At 33.3% G+C, this 20389-nt stretch overlaps 1 protein-coding gene across 5 annotated transcripts in view; it reads right to left on the bottom strand.

Moving 5' to 3' along the window:
* The window catches only part of LOC144448675 (oxysterol-binding protein-related protein 8-like), a 129740-nt gene that overhangs the window by 104401 nt on the left and 4950 nt on the right, over positions 1-20389 (bottom strand). The window contains exon 1 of one of the 5 annotated variants that reach the window (XM_078138958.1): positions 19683-19819. The exons of 2 other annotated variants lie outside the window; for them this stretch is intronic. Coding sequence is in view for 1 of the 3 variants with exons in the window: in XM_078138957.1 (XP_077995083.1) it covers positions 19683-19685 (3 nt within the window). In the remaining 2 variants the exon portion in view is untranslated. Of the gene's footprint in view, positions 1-963; positions 1047-19682; positions 19820-20389 lie in introns of those variants that run through there. 2 more of the 5 variants (XM_078138957.1, XM_078138960.1) reach the window with 2 other exon arrangements.

The raw sequence follows: 20389 nt of genomic DNA, 5'->3' as shown, positions 1-20389 counted from the left end.
TTTAGATTGTATTCATAAAAATAATCAATGTAAATGAACTGCCATCAAAATTACAATGAAAACATATTACAAAAACAGAAGATTTTTAACAAAAAATGCCATTTTTACTGACTTTTTTATTAGATGTCAGTTATTTTAGACTTATTTCACAAAAATAATCTATATCAACGAATTGATATCAAAATTATAATGAAAAACTAATATTTACAAAAATATTGTGAAAATTTTCATCAAATATTGTCATTTTAGTACCATTTTAGCAGATGACAATTTTACTTGAGACCGAATTCATAAAAATAATCAATATATGAATTGATATCAAAATTAAACAGTAATAACATTAAGAAAACACTACCAATTTTCAACAAAAAATTATCATTTTATCAACTTTTTAGTAGGAATTTATTTTATTTTATTTCAGATTCAGAAAAATAATCCTTATACATGAAATCAGATCAAAATTATGGTGAAAGATTCAATATATTTCCAACAATATAAAATCTGTGTCACCACAAAACATTTATGTCGGCTAATAGGATGTAGTCACAGGGTCATAGTAAAACAGAAGTGATACTGAATAATACAGGTATATGGAAATCCTTTGTTTATTCCGACATAACTGAATTTGGCACATGATCAACAAAAGAGTCTTTCATGTGTAAAATGTACACTAAGATTTACCAGCCCATTACACATCGAATGATGTCATAACTAGGGCAACCTCAGTGGTGTCATAAACAGTGAAAATGCTCTTAACACCGATGAATTCATACGACGACCTCTATCACGACAAAAACAGGATACAAGAACAGAAGTGCATCAATCATTTCATAACACACAGTGATTATTAATTAAACAGTATTTGCATACAGAACAACATGGAAATAAGTAAATACGATATATGTACATCGTATGCTGAACTCATACATCTGACTGGGTAAGTTTTGGAATATGTATACTTACATTTGCCATTTCAATATCACTCAACACACAGTGTAGTATGCCAGTGTACTGCTACAACACATTTCTGGTGAATGCTGTGAACGGTATGAAATATTTCAATCTGGACTTCTGAAGGACAGATGAACAATAGATGTGAAGATTAGGCTCCCCTTGCACTAAGCTCTGTATACTAAATCTGTACGTGTGGTTGCTTGGAGCAAATTTTGTCACAGGCATATACTGGAGTTTAGTTCATGATTTAGTATCTCACTCATAGTATAGGTTTTACTACTACTAGCATCTGGTATTCCACGCTGACATCCAGTTAATATTACATCATCTGTATTACTAATAGATTAAGTCCAGGGATGTAGACAATTAGATGCAGTGATGCAGCGCCACGGTTACACACAGTGCATGACATCCACAGTCTCGTCTCATTCAGATTTACAGTATAACAATGCTTTTCTCATCATCAACGTCAGTTTCAACCCCCTACAGCAGTACCCTCTAACTTCATCAATATTTGACTTATTAACATCATGCCACACATGCAAGCACCCCTAACTTGTACATTTGTATTCACTTTCAGTGTTCACAAGAGGACTCAGTGATCAGTAAAACCTTCCAGCTGTACTTGCCAGTTAGCGACCCAAAAAATGAGAGAAAATCTAGGGTACAGTGTCTATGTTGATACCCTTTTGTGAATGTTCATGCCACATCATAAAATTTGCAAATAAAATAACTGAAAATGCTACTCAAAAGACAACTGCATGTTTACTATCATAATCAGTATCACCATCATAGTAGTACTAATTTCTAACAGACCAATGTTCACCTGTCAACTTTTGACATAGGCTCCGAGACTAAAAACACTTTCTTATATTGCTGGTTTACAACCACACTGAAGGGGAATCTTTGGTCTGGCATCTGTTTTGATATCATTATTGTATAAAACGAAGTAGTTTGACCTGAACAGGTGAAACGTTACTGGTAAATACAATAAAGAAAAATTGTGTGGTTCCGATTACGCTCAATTTAAGAATAGGTGGGGGTAGGTAGATTTTTTATTTTATTTTATTATATATATTTTTTCATGTGTGAGCATCTAGTTCAGGTTTTCCATTGTTTTTCTAGATGGTCTCTGTGTTATTTATTTCTTCCTATCAAATGTACAGCCATTACAGATTGGAAGAACAGTTTTACATTGCTTTTTTTTTAAGTTGATGTCAGTTTCCGTATCCATATTTCATGTGAGACTTCCCATTTTTTATGATTTTATTACTTTTTTCTCGAATTTTTTTTTAAAAAGTTAGGGTTGGTAGTAAAAAAACTAGGTTTGGGTAACCGGAACCAAACAATTATTTTTGTCAGGCCTTACAAGAACCCTTAGTAGTGGTAGAAGAACATATTATTACTAGTTTGTGGTGTGATTTGCATTAAAATTCATCATAAGGGTACTTAGTAATCACAAAAGAGCCTTACCTATACCATGCCTCTGATACTTGACAACATTGAATTATAGTGTATAGTGACTCAGTGCTTAAGTTAAAGTGGCCATATGGATGAGAATTGGGTATTTATTATGGATTTTTAATTTACAAAACAATTTTATTAGGGCTTCCTACTTGAAAAATCAATGTGAAACAACATATGCCAAGTCCATGTTTGTAACTCAATACATTGGCAGAGCATAAAAAAATATGTAAAATGTTTGTTATTGTATGTACAAAAAAAAAACCTTTTTACTTTTTTCTTTTATTTTTTTGCAATATATTGAGTTACAAACAATGATTTGGTCAATGTTATTACACACTGATTTTGCAAGTAGGAAGCCACGATAAAATTGTTTTATATGATAAAATTGTTTTATAAATAAAAAATCCAAAATAAATACCCAATCCTCATCCATATGGCCACTTTAATCTTGTGTGGTATGCTTGATTTAATGTCCATAGAATAAGTTTATCTTAAAACTAACAGATTTATCTCAATCTTGAAAAAGAATTGCCAACAATTCTAATCATTTACATTTTTGTTCCATGACTAAGGGTTCTAATTATCTAAGTAATGTTTTACCGACAAGATGAATGTATTTACGGAAATTAATGATACTATTTTTGACAATTCGTGCTACCTGCAATTGCATTTTACTTCATGCTAGAGGGTCAAAATAGAACATGAAGGTCGACTTATTCTCATGTGCACCTAATGTATATGAAGTGCATGGAGCAGAAGTTATGGCATCGACCAAGAAATGGAATATTCATAATTTTCATAAAATTTCAGAATTGGTTAAGACATTTTGTTTCCATTTTGTACAATCATTTTCTTCATTTGACTGAAAGTTGAAGGAATAAGGTACATGTATACCGGACTTGTCTTGGTGTTGCTTATCTCAAGAAGCAATAATACTAACATAATAATACCAGCCTATGGCTAGAATGATAACAAATAAACACAGGGGTAATTTATCATGGAAACTACATACATGTATGCCTCTAGACAAAGTTAAGACTTATTTCACACTACTGCAACAATGCCTGAAGGTACAAAAATCTATCAAATTTTCTATGGGATCTTTTTATTGTAATTCCATTCAAAAATTAAAGGCCAAAGTCAAATTTCTAAATCCTAATAGCACTGAGGTATTGTTATTATTAAAAGTAGGTATAAAATTTATTCAACTCCCCAAGGGATATTTCACTGTAATTCTGTTCCAATAATTTAAGGCCACAGTTAGATTTGGATTAACATTCCCTAGTTGCAATGCCTGAAGAATTGTTGTTAAAGCAAGCATAAAATATAACTTTGCATCAAGTATTTTACTAGTTTCATTCCAAAAATGAAACGCCAATGTCAAATCAGGACTAAAATTTGCTATTTGCTGTGCCACAAGAATTGCTGGTATAAAAATCTATCCATCTTTTCCCTCAAAATTGAAATTATTCCAATCTCTGGAGAGAAAAAAATTGCTAGAGGAATTAGGCTTAGTCCCTGATCCTGTAGAAATGTAGAACGAAATTTGGCAGGTCACCATCTTAATTATGCACATAGTATTTGTACAATACTCATTGGCTACATTGTATTCTGGATTCTAAATGCCCTCTACTTACAAAATGCAGAGACCCCTAATTTTTTTATTGATTGTAACTGAGAATGAGTTAGAGTGTTCTTGAACATTTAGTAACAGCAACACTTTAAAACTTAATACAGAGGTGCTTATTACATTAATCTCTTAAGTATAGAAATGATCACATTGGCACTGTTCTTAATAGATAAATCTCAAACTTTACCCCTAGACTTCAAAATCCTCTGTTGTTCATCAAAATTGCCCCGAAGCAATGTTTATAATATTTACACTGAAATACAAGGGAGCTTAGACCAAACTGCTGACGTGTAGTACATTTATAAGTATGACTTTGGGGCATACATTACATGTAGACACTGTACCCAGACTAGTTCACACTTGATGTATACACTGAGTTATGGTCTGACAGGACAGAGAACATGTATGGTGGGGGGTGGCTAATAAATCCACATCACTGATGTATCAGTTTACAGTTACATGTACATGTATGATTTTGGGACATAGACACTGTACCCACACTAGTTCATACTTGATGTGTACACTCAGTTACGTTCTGACAGGACATGAGGACAGAGACCATGTATGGGTGTGTGTTTTGACTTGAGGGCAAAGACCTTGTACCCAGACTAGAATATGCAAATTGTTGATATCATTATGTTTTGACTTCAGGGCATAGATCCAGTGACAGTGCATCCTCTAGAGTTCTGTTGAGACCATCCAGTTCTCATCAGTTATGTTTTAAAAACAAAAGCATCTACACAATCAGCCATAGATGGCGCTATTTGGCTTGCCTTCTGGCTGACACTTATCCATATAGTAACAGGTTGAAATTATCGTGTTGGGGTGCTGATTTTAGAGTGCGGACCCAAAAATCAATTTGACTTGACATATTGTACCATACTATGTGTACAAATACACACGATATGTTTACCTACAGGTGATTCAATACTGTTCAGGAAGTGTCAGGAAGTACGATATTACGAGTGAGTCATTTTATCTAGTAAAACAATTTTAAAAAATGGTCCATTTGCAGCTGGTGCTGCTTTAAAATAATATTACCCAAAAAAATCCTTTGAACAGTAAAACATCTTGATATATTTAAAAACTATAATCTGTACAAGAATGTACTATTTGTACAGAAAATATTCCATCTTCATTTTCTTTCTTTCTTTCTTTCAGCCACAAGAGTACCTATATCGTGATACAGACAACAGTTGCATAGCTAAGACCAATGTTCTCTCTAATGATAGCGTCACAAGAAATTTATATTATTGCAAGAATGAACATATTGTTTTCAAGAACTAATAGGTTTGACACCTCGACTCTACAAACACTGGGGAGATTCTTGAAAAATCTGGTCCAAAGATTCAAACCGTTTTGAAACGTATTTACTACTTTTTTCAAGGTATTGCATAGCCAGGAAATGCTAGATGTATCATTTTAGTTCACTGCCACAAGAGGGCGCCATACTGAAACTTAAATCATCATGAAATTACAACATCATTACAGTAAAGTGAAATTTTTCATTTTCAAATACATAACACCTTTCTACAAATATATCGTCGTCAGTGCAGAAAGGTTGTATCTGCTACACAATTGTATAGACAGATACAACCTTACTGCACTGACGCAACGCAATGTATATCACACAACCAAACACATTATTTCTTGTCTCTCAGTGTTGCAGCCAGCCTTTGGAAAGAGTGGGACATAGTGTCCCGAGACTTTCATTTTTCTGGGTCATCATAAATTTTTTTGGGGGGACATTATTATTTTAAAAAGCGCCAATGGCATTGAAGCACAGCTGTACAGTTTTTGAAAATATTTACCCACATGCTGATCCATGCTAGATATTTGCTGAATGATTATGCAGTTGTTTATCCAACCCTGTTGTTATCAATGCAATATATGCGATCATTTGGCTGTTGCTATACATGCTATAGACATGGTCATGTTGCACACTATTGCTAAACATATTTGCATACAATTTTAGTGTGGGTCATCTATGACCCGTCACTTCCAAAATTGTGGGTCAGGTCCAAAAAATGTGTGTCAAATGACCCAAAAACCCCCTCTGGCTACAACACTGGACTCTCTGGTATCATAACTTTTAGAAGTTCCTAACTCATAGCATAAATAATTTACCAAGTATATTTCAGTTAAATCCCTCACTTGATCTTCTTCAGCTGTTACTGTACATCTGTATACTGCAGTGCCATATGACAAGTCTATATCATTAAATCATATACAACAACAGCTGTAGAAGGCCAAGTGATTCAGTTGAAATATTCTAGGTATATTATTTACACTCTGAGGTCAGAACTACGACTAAAACATTGACATCATATATATGACTTTGGTGTCTTAGTCTTAACAAACCAAAGCCAAACACAAGTTAAAGTTACAATTTGAAAGAGTACCAGTGTTTTGGTGATATTGTTGTATCCGTCCAAAAAATGCGAGTACATTGTATAATATTTCAAATCAACATCCATTGATAGATTACAAAGTTCTCCTGACCACCTATAAAGTATTACATAGTCTTTCACCACCTTACTTATCAGACACTATCCGTGAGAAGCCTAATCTCTGCATGCTTCGGTTATCGGACAAATATTTACTGTTTGAACCCAATTACAGATTTAATTCTTTTAGTGGCCATGCTTTCTCGCATGCCACACGGCATCTTTGGAACAAATTGCCACTGGAGCTTCGACAGACACCCACTGTCAATGCCTTCAGGAACAACCTTAAAACATACTTATTCAGGAAAGTTTTCAAAATAAAACTGTACAGTGCCTCTGAAATTTACTTCGTAAATTGGATATAGGCACTCTATAAATTTTCTGATTGATTGATTGATTGATTGATTGATTGATTGATTGATTGATTGATTGATTGATTGATTGATTGATTGATTGATTGATTGATTGATTGAATGAACTTCAACATGTCTAGTCTGAAAGATTCCGCCATTGGTCCACTTATGTTATCACACTCGCTACTCGTTATGAGTGACCAGTGTGTCTTTCTAATGATAGCCAAATTTTGTTGTGAGTCAAAATGAGAAAAACTGGCATTTTTGTGAGTCACCACATACATATACATGTAGTAAGATATAGGGGAACACCAAATTTTGGTGTGTCACTAGAAATTGTGTGCATCAGTGGCATGTCGAATTGGCTGTGAGTGAGGCATTATATAAGCGGAAGAAATGCCTGGATCTATCAGGCCCCGTTATTTTTTTGAGCTTGTATCTGCCTTAGCTTATCAAAAGTGATCTCACCAGAGTACTGTAATAATTCATATATACCGAGTCATATGCAATCTATATCATTCACCAAATTACGTGAATAAAAAATTAGTATCATTTTAATACAATTTGAGATTAACATGGAATAATAATATTCATTGATAAATTTGTATGTAAAATATTAGTTTCACAGCAGAACAGGAGTAAAAAAATAAAACATTTAATACAATTTCATTCAAATCACACTGAGACAGCTGGAGTGATTAAAACTTAGCTTTAAATATAATGTCTTCTTTTAATCAATTCAAACAAGCATTTTTTATTGATTTGTCTTTCGATGTGTTAGCTATATGTATATCCATCTTTTAAGTGGTCAATGTGTTGTTAAAACCTATTGTCATAAACTTGTAATTACTGTATCCGATACATTGTTTGTTTTCAATGGAAGGAACAATAGCATTCACTCTTGAATACAATAGAATCAAAGAGTTGACCTCAACACAATAACACTGGATTGTCTACAGTACAACAAAGGGTGTCCAATGTCTATGGCATAAAAACACACAATCTCAATCTCATTTCAATTTCAAACCTAGGAAGGTTAAATTCTTTATATTCTAAAATCCCTGAACACAAAATTTGTGAAATCACAATGGTTGAATGTTGAGTCTGACTGGCTCATTGCCAGTTAATTCAAGCCTTGCAGTTACCATTTGTTTCTCTTTACACTGGACAAGATTTGAACTTCACATTGTGTTGAAGTTAACCTAGCTGGGACCTGGTAGGACAGAGGTTGCTATGTGAAGGATCCAATCCTATGTGCATGAACTAGCTAAAGTTTCAACATGGATGGTATACTGCCTAGGGAGTTGACCTACTAAGGGCTACATGTATGTCGTAGGTCTATGCCGGGTTAATAATTTCAACGGGTAGTAATGAAGTAAAGCACTTTCTCTATGTGCTTCACTCATTTATAGCATTCATATCAAGTGTAGAAGCATACCCTTTCAATTGGTTTACTTACATTACAAGCCTAGCATGTGGCCTTTCTAATGTGGTCAAAATAAGCAAATGAAACACTCCAAACAGTATACTTTTACACTTGATATGGATGTTATAAATGATTGTGGCACATGCATGCAGAAAATGCTTTACTTTGGTGTTATGGGTTGTATATGTTTGAAGTCTGTGCCAGAGGTAATAATTGTACAGTGCTTTGAACACAATGTAGTAAAGTGCGGTATAAAAACAGACATTATTAGTACAAAGACTTAATGTATTGTAGTTTAGGAGAGGTCAAGTTATTGGCAATATTGCTTGGTGAAAACTATGTACAGTATTTTATACCACATTCTTTGAGGACAAAATAAACTTGTTGCTACAACACACTACAAAACATATTTGTTGCTACAACACACTACAAAACATATTTGTTGCTACAACAAACTACAAAATAAACTAGTGATGATTTGTTAGTAGCCTAGAGAGTTGACTATCTGACTCAACATATTGAATTGGTATATATGGTACATGACTGACTCAAGTCGGATAGCCAAGTCTCTTATTTGAAGAAAGGCAATTTTCAGATCTGAGTGGTAATCCATTTTTAGCATTTTAGTTCAGGAAATTAGACAATAGCACAGGATGATTTTGAATATCGCAATGTATTTTTTAAATTAGAATATGTATCTGTCTAAAAATTGTTGTAAAACCCATAGTCTATGTCAGTATGCCCTCTAATGATATCCAAATTTTGTTGTTGTGAGTCAAAATGATAAAAACTGTCATTTCTTTTTGAGTTACCACATAGTAAGAGATAGGGGAACACTAAATTTTGGTGTATCACTAGAAATTGTGTGTCAGTGGTGCATCAAATTGGCTCTGAGGACACACTGGTCACCACAATGTATAGTAAGACTAACTAAGAGATAGGGGACCACCAAATTTTGGTGTGTCACTAGAAATTGTGTGCGTCATTGGCGCATCAAATTGGCACACTGGTCTATGTTTCAGCTACGAACCCCAGATAACAGAAGAGGAAATCTAGTAATATTTGCATATATTCTACACATATTACCATAAATCGGGTGCCAAACCCTAGTTACACGTAAAAAAAAAATACCTGGTGAATTCAGTCAAATACATTTTTAGATTCTACCTACCAGTATTTACTATTTGTTCACAAAAACCCATAATACAATATTACAGTATTTCACCAGTGAAAGTGATTAGAGTTTGACAATCTATTTTGCAGCATTCATGTGTTTGCATGAAAATATGATTATTGCAAAAAACATGACTGTACATTCATGTACAGTAGTAAGAACAATCCACTATCATGACCTCATAGTGCACCCCAGCTACCTAAATATATGTACAGAATGTAAGTACTGACATTTCTTTTGTTGGAACAAAACCACAACACACTTCAAGTGTTGTGCTCCAAACTACAGAAATACCACAAAGCTTTTTCATGAACAATACACCATTAATGTGTGTCTGGTTGGACTGTCTGGCAATCCACAAGGGTGGCTTTATACCACAATCTTAAAATCATGTGTTCCACTTAAAAGATTTCATCCTAAATAATTTTAATTAAACCCATGATTTAGGAGTACTATTTTATAAGTTAAGTCATAGAGATTTTTAGTCACATTAGTGCAGTAAGGTCATATCTGCCTATACAATTGCAATTGCATTGCTGATACGACCTTATTGCACTGATGCGATGAATAGGACCATTCTCTTGTTCAGCACCAACTTTTGTACAGACCTACAGAACAACTGTTTTTTTTACAACTACATTTTAATCCTATTCTGTCATTGGCCTTTAAAAAGTAGTCAACATAAATCAGTAAGGTCAAGGACATGACAATGAATGACAGTGTGACCTTAAAACAGGTCTTGAAATGCCATTTGTATTTTTACCCTGTCAAAATCATTGAGTCATTGTATGGCTGCAACCCAGTCTGGTTGCTTATGTGGGATAGTGGGTAGATTAGTACAGTCGTGATATGGCTGAACAACACGACGTATCATTCACTGTCTACTTAGTAACCTCCAACCCAAGAAATATAAACCAAACATACGATTTCTCTACACACAATTCAGGGCTTGAAATTAACTTTTTCTTGATAGGCCGTGGCCAGTCAGTGTTTTTGGTTGAGGAACCCTGGAAACAGAAAGTGGAAATATAGCAAAACTGACATAATTTCCAAAACACTGTACCTTAATTTGGTGGGGAAATGACGGGGGGTACCTATTTTAATACTACCTTTAACAAAAACACTGCCCAGTAGACTACCACTTTCCAAAATTGAAAGCCCAAATATGGTGACCAGTTATCCCATATTCCTGAACTGAATATGTCTGTTATTAAAATGGTTTCCTTCCTGTCCACAAATAGTCCATCTTGATGTATGACTGGTGGTAGCCAAAGAGGGTTACCAGCTGCAAATTATGTATCTCCATGACAAGAATTGGTAGTCCGTAGACAATAAACTCACTATCATTTATTTCAAAAATACAGCTGGGACAGACTGCACATTTTATTTTTTATGCAATATAATATCATCACACTCATGACATCATAATATGGGCATGTGTCTCATTTTTTGAAGAAAGAATCCGCTGGCAAAATGATTTAAGTATAATCTACTTCCATCATTAAACAAATATACTAAATAAACACAACGATCTCAATATTTACAGTTACCATGACAACTTCTAAGATCAATACAAGATGCATTGAACCATGTCACTGTGCGTTTTGTGTGTTTCTTTTCAAATGGTATAATTATCCTACGTGACCTAGCTGACACAGTTCACGTTAACCTACTAGAAGTTACTTCATATTTTGATCCATGACTCATAATTTGCAATCAGAATCCAAAAATAAATATGACTCCATTGCAGTCTTAAAGTAAAAAATATCTGATGCTCCGCATGGGATATTGTGAGGTAAAGACTAGCAAGTGGCATAACCACAACTCGAATATTTAAGTCACATCACTTAGGTAAAAACTTCCATATCGCCATGTAGCGTAACCACAACTCGAATAAGTCAAATGCTTCATGAGTAGCACTCAATAGGCATCATTGACAGTGATGGATCTCACAAATGTCACGTAGAACTGTCACATGAACATAACTTCATTTAAAAATTTTCAAATCCATTCAACCGAATTTGAAAATACTCCCAGAAAAAACTCCTGCCTTTATATATAAATAAATAATATATAGATGTGTACTTTTATTTAAAGCATCTTTCTCATGTTATGTAGTACCATTATTTTAGTTTTTACCATGCACATAAAAACTTATCGTCTTTAAACACAAACAATTAGATACTATTCCCCAATATTTTTCTTCATTCAGCCAACAAAAATATGAGTGACCTCAGGGGCCTTTGTCACTACGAGTTGCTAGACGAGTAGTGATAACCCTTAGGTCACAAGTATTTTCCAGCTGAATAAAGAAAAATATTGGAGAATAACATAATTATACCAGCACCAGTAATATCAAAGAAAAATCAGGGAAAGTCTTGAACGTTTTGACTCATATTTTGAACACAGCAGAACCAGTGATGTAGACACACATAGACATGTGTTGTCGTGACGTAGAACAACCAGAGTGTATATTCCATATTTTTTGTTGAACCTGGCTCATGCATAATGGATTATTCTTATACATGTATATCCCAGCCATTTTACATCACAATAATCTGTTTCTACGTCACTGGTTCTACACAAGTCAAGTTTTATTTATTCAATAATTCATACAGTTTTTGTAAATTATTAAGCTAAAAATGTCCACTTCGGTGAGTTTGAATTATATGGATGGTATAACATGTCAGATGTATTCAGAGACTGACGTGTGACAAGAATATCGGTGATTTTTTTTTCATGTCTTATAATAAGACAGGTTGAGGGTATCAAAAAATGCCCAGTATTAAATGAAACTTGACAATCAAAACTGAAAGTGCGTGTTTTTACATATTTTGCAATTCTGATGTGAAAGTGTAGCTGTTGACTCAATTTCTTCATCTTCATCTCATGTGAGTTGAAGTGATGTCCATTTCTGTGATCATTTTGCATTCACTGAGAATAAATGAAATCACGTCCCTGCATAATCCTAGGATTCTTCACTGATCTAACTAAACTGAATTAGTTTATATTGATTTCGAGTCAGTTTATGAGGGGATTAGTGTACAGACTACCCTTTGAAGATCTCTTTACCCAAGATGACTTGATACCACTGTTGGCATGGCCACACTATGAAGGTATGGTCCTTATAACTACATGTACTAAAGATTTTACTGTTAACCAATTGTTGCAGAAGAAATAACAGCTCTGGGTTTACGAGAATGAGTTTGTGAGGGGCCATACATCCTAATGAATACATGTATATTTTAAGATGTAACTAAACCCAGTCAGTTTCAATCAATTTCAAAGAAATCAAACAAGTATGTTTGGGGTCATCCTACTGAGTAGACATTAATATTAACATGTAAATTGTCACATTGTATCTAGTTGCACACATTTGGACACATTGTTGCCACTTATCAATGTCACAATTATTCATACAATAATGATACAACATATCTACATTACACAAGACAATAACATCTTTGTAGTACAAGGCACAAACTCAACACATGACACAATTATCTGTTGAAAATTAAGGGTTCTCATTTGTACTTACTACATACATTTTGTACACATCCTACTATGCCAGATCATTAACGTAACTAGAACATAACACAGTGTGTTTTTGTTTCCATCAAACCTTTTCGTATCTTTTCAGGAATGAATACTTCTACTCACAGGCAAAATTTCCTTTGGAAATCAAATCCAAAATATCACTGACATTTCATCAGCATTGTTGCAATGGAAGTGTAGTACCATGGACTGACAGCACATTTCTAGTTTTTATGTTTGATTCTATCAAAACTTTTCGTAAGTGTGCATGTGTGTGTGTGTGTGTGTGCCTGCATATGTGTATGTATGTATGTACATGTATGTATGTGTGTGTGCATGCATGCGTGTGTGTGTGTGTGTGCAGGCATGCGTGCATACATACATGTACATGTATGTATGTGTGTATGTATGTATATATGTACGTACGTACATACGTACATTGTATGTATATACGTACATATGTACGCATGTATGTATGTATGTATGTATATATGTATGTATGTACGTATACATTGTATGTATGTACGTACATACGTACGTACATATGTACGCATGTATGTATGTATGTATGTATGTATATATGTATGTACGTATGTATGTATGCATGTATGTATATATGTATGTACGTACGTACATACATACGTACACTCTATGTACGTACGTACATATGTACGCATGTATGTATGTATGTATGTATGTATGTATGTATGTATGTATGTATGTATGTATATATGTATGTCAATTGATTGGTCAATTTTGAACTTAAAACTTGTTGAATGTTTTGTTTACATACAAAGCAGTACAGAATTGTAAGTAAAAACATACCACAGATCTATATTTCCATGTAAAAAGTTTCTCTATCTTCCAAGACAATGTAAAAAATATCAATTTGCCAATGCTATTTTTGGAATAATATAATATTGATTATTCTACTGTAAATATCAATTTTCCCAATACTATTCTAAGAATCTAAATTTTTACAAGTTGATAAATTTTTTGTTGAATTAATTCATAAGATTTTCCTTCGATTTTCAAAAGCAAGTTTTTTTTAATTTAAATATCATAGTGTAATATTTTAAAGTTTATTGAATTCCGTAAACACATTCATCAGGTCGGTAAAGCAAAGTAATAATTTGTTCTTGTCCCACAACCAAGGATTTTTATTATTTACGAGGAACGTTTCACCTGTTCAGCTCGACAGGCTTTGTCAAACTGTCTGTTTACTGGCGTTACCACTACATTAGCTGTATGATCACCACCAAGCGGTAAAGCCAGCAAAAGGATAGTTTAGGGATATGTCGACCTGAACATGCGAAACGTTCTACAAGAACTTATTATTCATGTTTATTGGATTTTTTACATACTATACTAAGAAATATAAATAAAATGGAACAAGTAAAATAATTACAAAATGTGTCCTGCAAAGCCACCTACTTTTTGCTGAATTAACATTTCATGTAATTTCAAATTGGCAGAAAATACACAATTTATATGAGTTCAAATTATTGGATGGTCGACAGAAATTCATATTATATCAATATTTGACTCGCAAAGCAATATTGAAGTTACTGTAATAATATACACAATACGTTCAAATTACCGGACAAGCAACAGAAAATTGGAATCTACAGATGTATGTTTCATATACAATTTCACATAACTGAAAAGACACATATTTTGTATAATTTTAAATTCATATTATTTCAATATTTGACTCGCAAAGCAATATTGAAGTTACTGTAATAATATACACAATACGTTCAAATTACCGGACAAGCAACAGAAAATTGGAATCTACAGATGTATGTTTCATATACAATTTCACATAACTGAAAAGACACATATTTTGTATAATTTTAAATTACTTTACTCATAGCAGTTTGCATAAAATTGGAATCTAAAGATACAATTTCAAATTATTTGCCAAATGGCAGGAACTTGGAACTTGGAAACAATGACGACACTGACATACCATTACTGCTTGTGGCCTGCGTCTGAAAACACATATACTAGTACATGCAAGGCTTGAAATTAACTTTTTTCTTTGGTAGTCCTAGTGGGCTACCAATTTCAGAAAGTGATAGCCAAGGATTGTGACCTGTAGTCCCATATTCCTGAACTGAAAACAGATTTCCTCTATTGGAAATATGTGTATTATTAAAATACTTTCATGTTCATAAATCTTCCATCCTCATCACATAATCAGTGGTAGCCTGAGTGGGCTACCAGCTGCAAATTATGGTAGCCCCATGACAAGAATTGGCAGTCTGTGGGCAACCCTATATAAGTGATTGTTCGGTCCACATCCTAAATCAGTGCCCCTAACACAATCATGATTTCAACCTATAATGTTACTGAATTACCCATGAATACAATCAAACATGTAAACTATCTACCTACACAGTATCGGTATTTTAACAATTTTGACAATTTGTATAACATGTAAACTATCTACCTACACTGTATCGATATTTTAACAATTTTGACAATCTTTATAACATGTAAACTATCTACCTACACTGTATCAATATTTTAACAATTTTGACAATCTTTATAACATGTAAACTATCTACCTACACTGTATCAATATTTTAACAATTTTGACAATCTTTATAACATGTAAACTATCTACCTACACTGTATCAATATTTTAACAAGTTTGACAATCTGTATAACATGTAAACTATCTACCTACACTGTATCAGTATTTTAACAATTTTAACAATCTGTATAACATGTAAACTATCTACCTACACTCTATCGATATTTTAACAATTTTGACAACCTGTATAACATGTAAACTATCTACCTACACTGTATCGATATTTTAACAATTTTGACAATCTGTATAACATGTAAACTATCTACCTACACTGTATCGATATTTTAACAATTTAGACAATCTGTATAACGTGTAAACTATCTACCTACACTGTATCGATATTTTAACAATTTAGACAATCTGTATAACGTGTAAACTATCTACCTACACTGTATCGATATTTTAACAATTCTGACAATCTGTATAACATGTAAACTATCTACCTACACTGTATCGATATTTTAACAATTTTAACAATATGTATAACATGTAAACTATCTACCTACACTGTATCAATATTTTAACAATTTTGACAATCTTTATAACATGTAAACTATCTACCTACACTGTATCAATATTTAACAATTTTGACAATATGTATAACATGTAAACTATCTACCTACACTGTATCAATATTTTAACAATTTTAACAATCTGTATAACATGTAAACTATCTACCTACACTGTATCGATATTTTAACAATTTTAACAATATGTATAACATGTAAACTATCTACCTACACTGTATCGATATTTTAACAATTTTAACAATCTGTATAACATGTAAACTATCTACCTACACTGTATCAATATTTTAACAATTTTAACAATCTGTATAACATGTAAACTATCTACCTACACTGTATCGATATTTTAACAATTTTAACAATATGTATAACATGTAAACTATCTACCTACACTGTATAGATATTTTAACAATTTTAACAATCTGTATAACATATAAACTATCTACCTACACTGTATAGATATTTTAACAATTTTAACAATCTGTATAACATATAAACTATCTACCTACACTGTATAGATATTTTAACAATTTTAACAATCTGTATAACATGTAAACTATCTACCTACACTGTATAGATATTTTAACAATTTTAACAATCTGTATAACATATAAACTATCTACCTACACTGTATCAATATTTTAACAATTTTAACAATCTGTATAACATATAAACTATCTACCTACACTGTATCAATATTTTAACAATCTGTATAGCATGTAAACTATCTACCTACACTGTATCAATATTTTAACAATTCTGACAATCTGTATAACATAAACTATCTACCTACACTGTATCGATATTTTAACAATTTTGACAATCTGTATAACATGTAAACTATCTATCTACACTGTATCAGTATTTTAACAATTTTGACAATATGTATAACATGTAAACTATCTACCTACACTGTATCGATATTTTAACAATTTTGACAATCTGTATAACATGATATGTAAACTATCTACCGGTACCTACACAGCATCAGTATTTTAACAATTTAAAGACACACGTCACACAAATGCAAAAAAAATTTTCAGGTGTTATAAAACTTTCGTATGACATTATGACAGTGGCAGAGCACACTTTAATGGATGCCTGTATGCTGCTGTGCTTGAAGCATGCTAAATAAAACATCTCAGCTAGGATTTCATAACCTCTATCCTTCTGTCACCCCATCAAGTTCCACAGTGAATCTGTTTAATAGATGCACTGCTGTGCCCTATAAGTGCATCAAAACATCTCAGCTGGAATCTCATAAAACACAGAGTTATCAACTGAAGTAATCAAGCGCTACTTGTGTCTCAATTAAACAACCATTAGATATAACATCCCTTGGGAATTATCATGTCATTCACTTACATTCTGTAAGTGTATACCACTCTGATTTCTTTTCCACAGAGCACTATATATATGATAAAGGCAAGTACTAAATTGAAACTAATGGACAGAGGGGAAAGTGACATCACGTGAATTACATCCTGGTGTTTTGCAATCGGATTAAAATCTGAAGTAGGAATATGGCTTGATTGGTTTATCTACCACTATTTCCTAAATGGATATTGTAAGGGTTTTATGGGCCCCAAGGTACCTGGAATATTCATTTTTACACACAGCTTTCCTGAAATCAAGTTCCTTGGATTATTCATTTTTTCATGTAACCTGACTTTGTGACAAGACGTCTATGGTTTCAGTGTTTGAGCGAATTAGAGTTAGCTACCACCTTCACAACAAATTTTGAAAGAGTAGCAAGTATGATGAAATAGGACAACACTTCCTTGTCGCTCAGGCATTTTACTGGGGTCAATCTTACAACTAGGGGTAAATTGTCAGGGAATTGTGAAAGTCTTAGTTTCCCTATATTACAGTAACCCTTAAGATGCCGTAAACTTTTCATACAAAAGACTCCCTAGGCCAATGACTTTTTCCACTACAGATTAGGATCTTACCTACTCTACAATTATCGACTTTAACTTGATAGGAATAAATAAAACATTCAATCAATCCTATTTTTGCCTTATCCACATAATTATATGTTGTCAAATGAATATTAATCAACCCAGATGAGGTGAAGAGGTGAAAATTGGACCTATGAAAATGAAATAAACATGTCTGCATATACAGATATGGCATGGGAACACAGAAGAGACTCTGCACATATTACATGCAGACATGGCATTGTAAGGGTTAAAAGGGAAATCACTATTTGAATTAAAACTTTCTTTACCCTTCAGAAATATGAAATTCAAGTAGAGTTATACTCAAACAGTTCCACATTACCATCGATCATGTTCAGCTCCATGTTGTCTATTAGCAACAATATTGTGCGCATGTATGAATGATACATCACGCGTCAAGTACACATCTTTCGACCATAACATTTGTGTACGTACACAAAAAATATTTTTATATTTTTTAAAAATTACAATTTTACCAGCAATCAATATCAACCAAGTCAATGCAGAATCAATGTAACATAGTGCATAGAATATGATACCAACGGCAAAATTTGATTTCAAATATTGAAAAAATGACAATTTTAAACAATTTTACAACTTTAAAATAAGCACCAGCTTAGCAGTAGTCCAGGGTACATAGACTAGTAACATTGTATCTAGATTACTAAATTAGCAGTAGTCCAGGACATATAGACTACTAAACATTGTATCTAGACTACCAAATTAACAGTAGTCCAGGGTACATAGACTAGTAACATTGTATCTACACTACCAAATTAGCAGTAGTCCAGGACATATAGACTACTAAACATTGTATCTAGACCACCAAATTAGCAGTAGTCCAGGACATATAGACTACTAAACATTGTATCTAGACTACCAAATTAGCAGTAGTCCAGGACATATAGACTACTAAACATTGTAATTAGACCACCAAATTAGCAGTAGTCCAGGGTACATAGACTTCTAAACATTGTATCTAGACCACCAAATTAGCAGTAGTCCAGGGTACATAGACTAGTAACATTGTATCTACACCACCAAATTAGCAGTAGTCCAGGGTACATAGACTACTAAACATTGTATCTAGACCACCAAATTAGCAGTAGTCCAGGGTACATAGACTAGTAACATTGTATCTAGACCACCAAATTAGCAGTAGTCCAGGGTACATAGACTACTAAACATTGTATCTAGATTACCAAATTAGCAGTAGTCCAGGGTACACAGACTAGTAACATCGTATCGAGACTAATCAAATTAGCAGTAGTCCAAGGTACATTGACTACTAAATTACTGTACCTAATAATCTAGACTACCAAATTAGTAGTAGTCTTGGGCCCATACACGAGTAACATCAGATCTAGACTATCAAATTCATGAGGTGGTAACCTGTGTTAGACCAATGGAAAATCTATAGAAAATTGTAGCCGAAACAGTTCAGTTGGCTAAATCTGATTACCAAGGGTCGAAGTAAAATGTGAGTATCGTAAAGTTACAAAGTGACTGATGAAGACTGACAAAGACTTCAACAACGTTAGAAAAATGGAATTGAAATAGAGCACTTAATACTAAAATAAAACAACATCTCATTTTTAACTACTTACCATGACTTCTTGGTTGTCAGTGAGATTTTTAGCCTTAGTACATTGGAAATCATAGAGGGTAAACATTCTGTACAACTATGTACAGTCCAACAGTTGATGAGAAGTTAATACCGACTACAACAGAACACTGATTCACACGTCTATCACACTTTAGACAGTGACAGTTATTAGTAAATATTTACAGCGTAAAAGGAAGGCAGCTCAGCAACATCAGGTGATCGTAAGAAAGGGTGACTGGACAAAGAATATGAATAGACAATAAACGATTGAACAAAGAACTTTAAGGACATGAACCAGGAACCGTGAATACAACATGCGTGGTACCGGGTCCACCCTGTACTCAGTAGAGTGAGTCACTCATCCCCTCATTCACATTACCAGACAGACAGACAATCACAAAAATGTCATTCACAGTCAATAGTACAAATTAACATTAAGTTAAAGGTTCTGACCACATTTCTGTATATATTTTAACTATGCACAACCCCTTAGTTCACATATGGAGGACAGTCATCATAGCAAGTCACTGAAACATGTCATTCATGTTCACGCAAACACAAAAGAATCACCAATGGTCAGACAGTCAATGGAAGTGGTTCTGAGGATAACCTTAATCTAAGAATAACTCCCTAATTTTAATACCCATTTAGAAGACAAATTTAAATATTCATACATGGTCAACCATACTAGTGTGCCCTCTATTTGAT

Source organism: Glandiceps talaboti, chromosome 17, assembly GCF_964340395.1.
Source record: "Glandiceps talaboti chromosome 17, keGlaTala1.1, whole genome shotgun sequence".
NCBI classification, from domain to species: Eukaryota; Metazoa; Hemichordata; class Enteropneusta; family Spengelidae; genus Glandiceps; species Glandiceps talaboti.
This window is presented reverse-complemented; position numbering and strand designations above follow the sequence as displayed.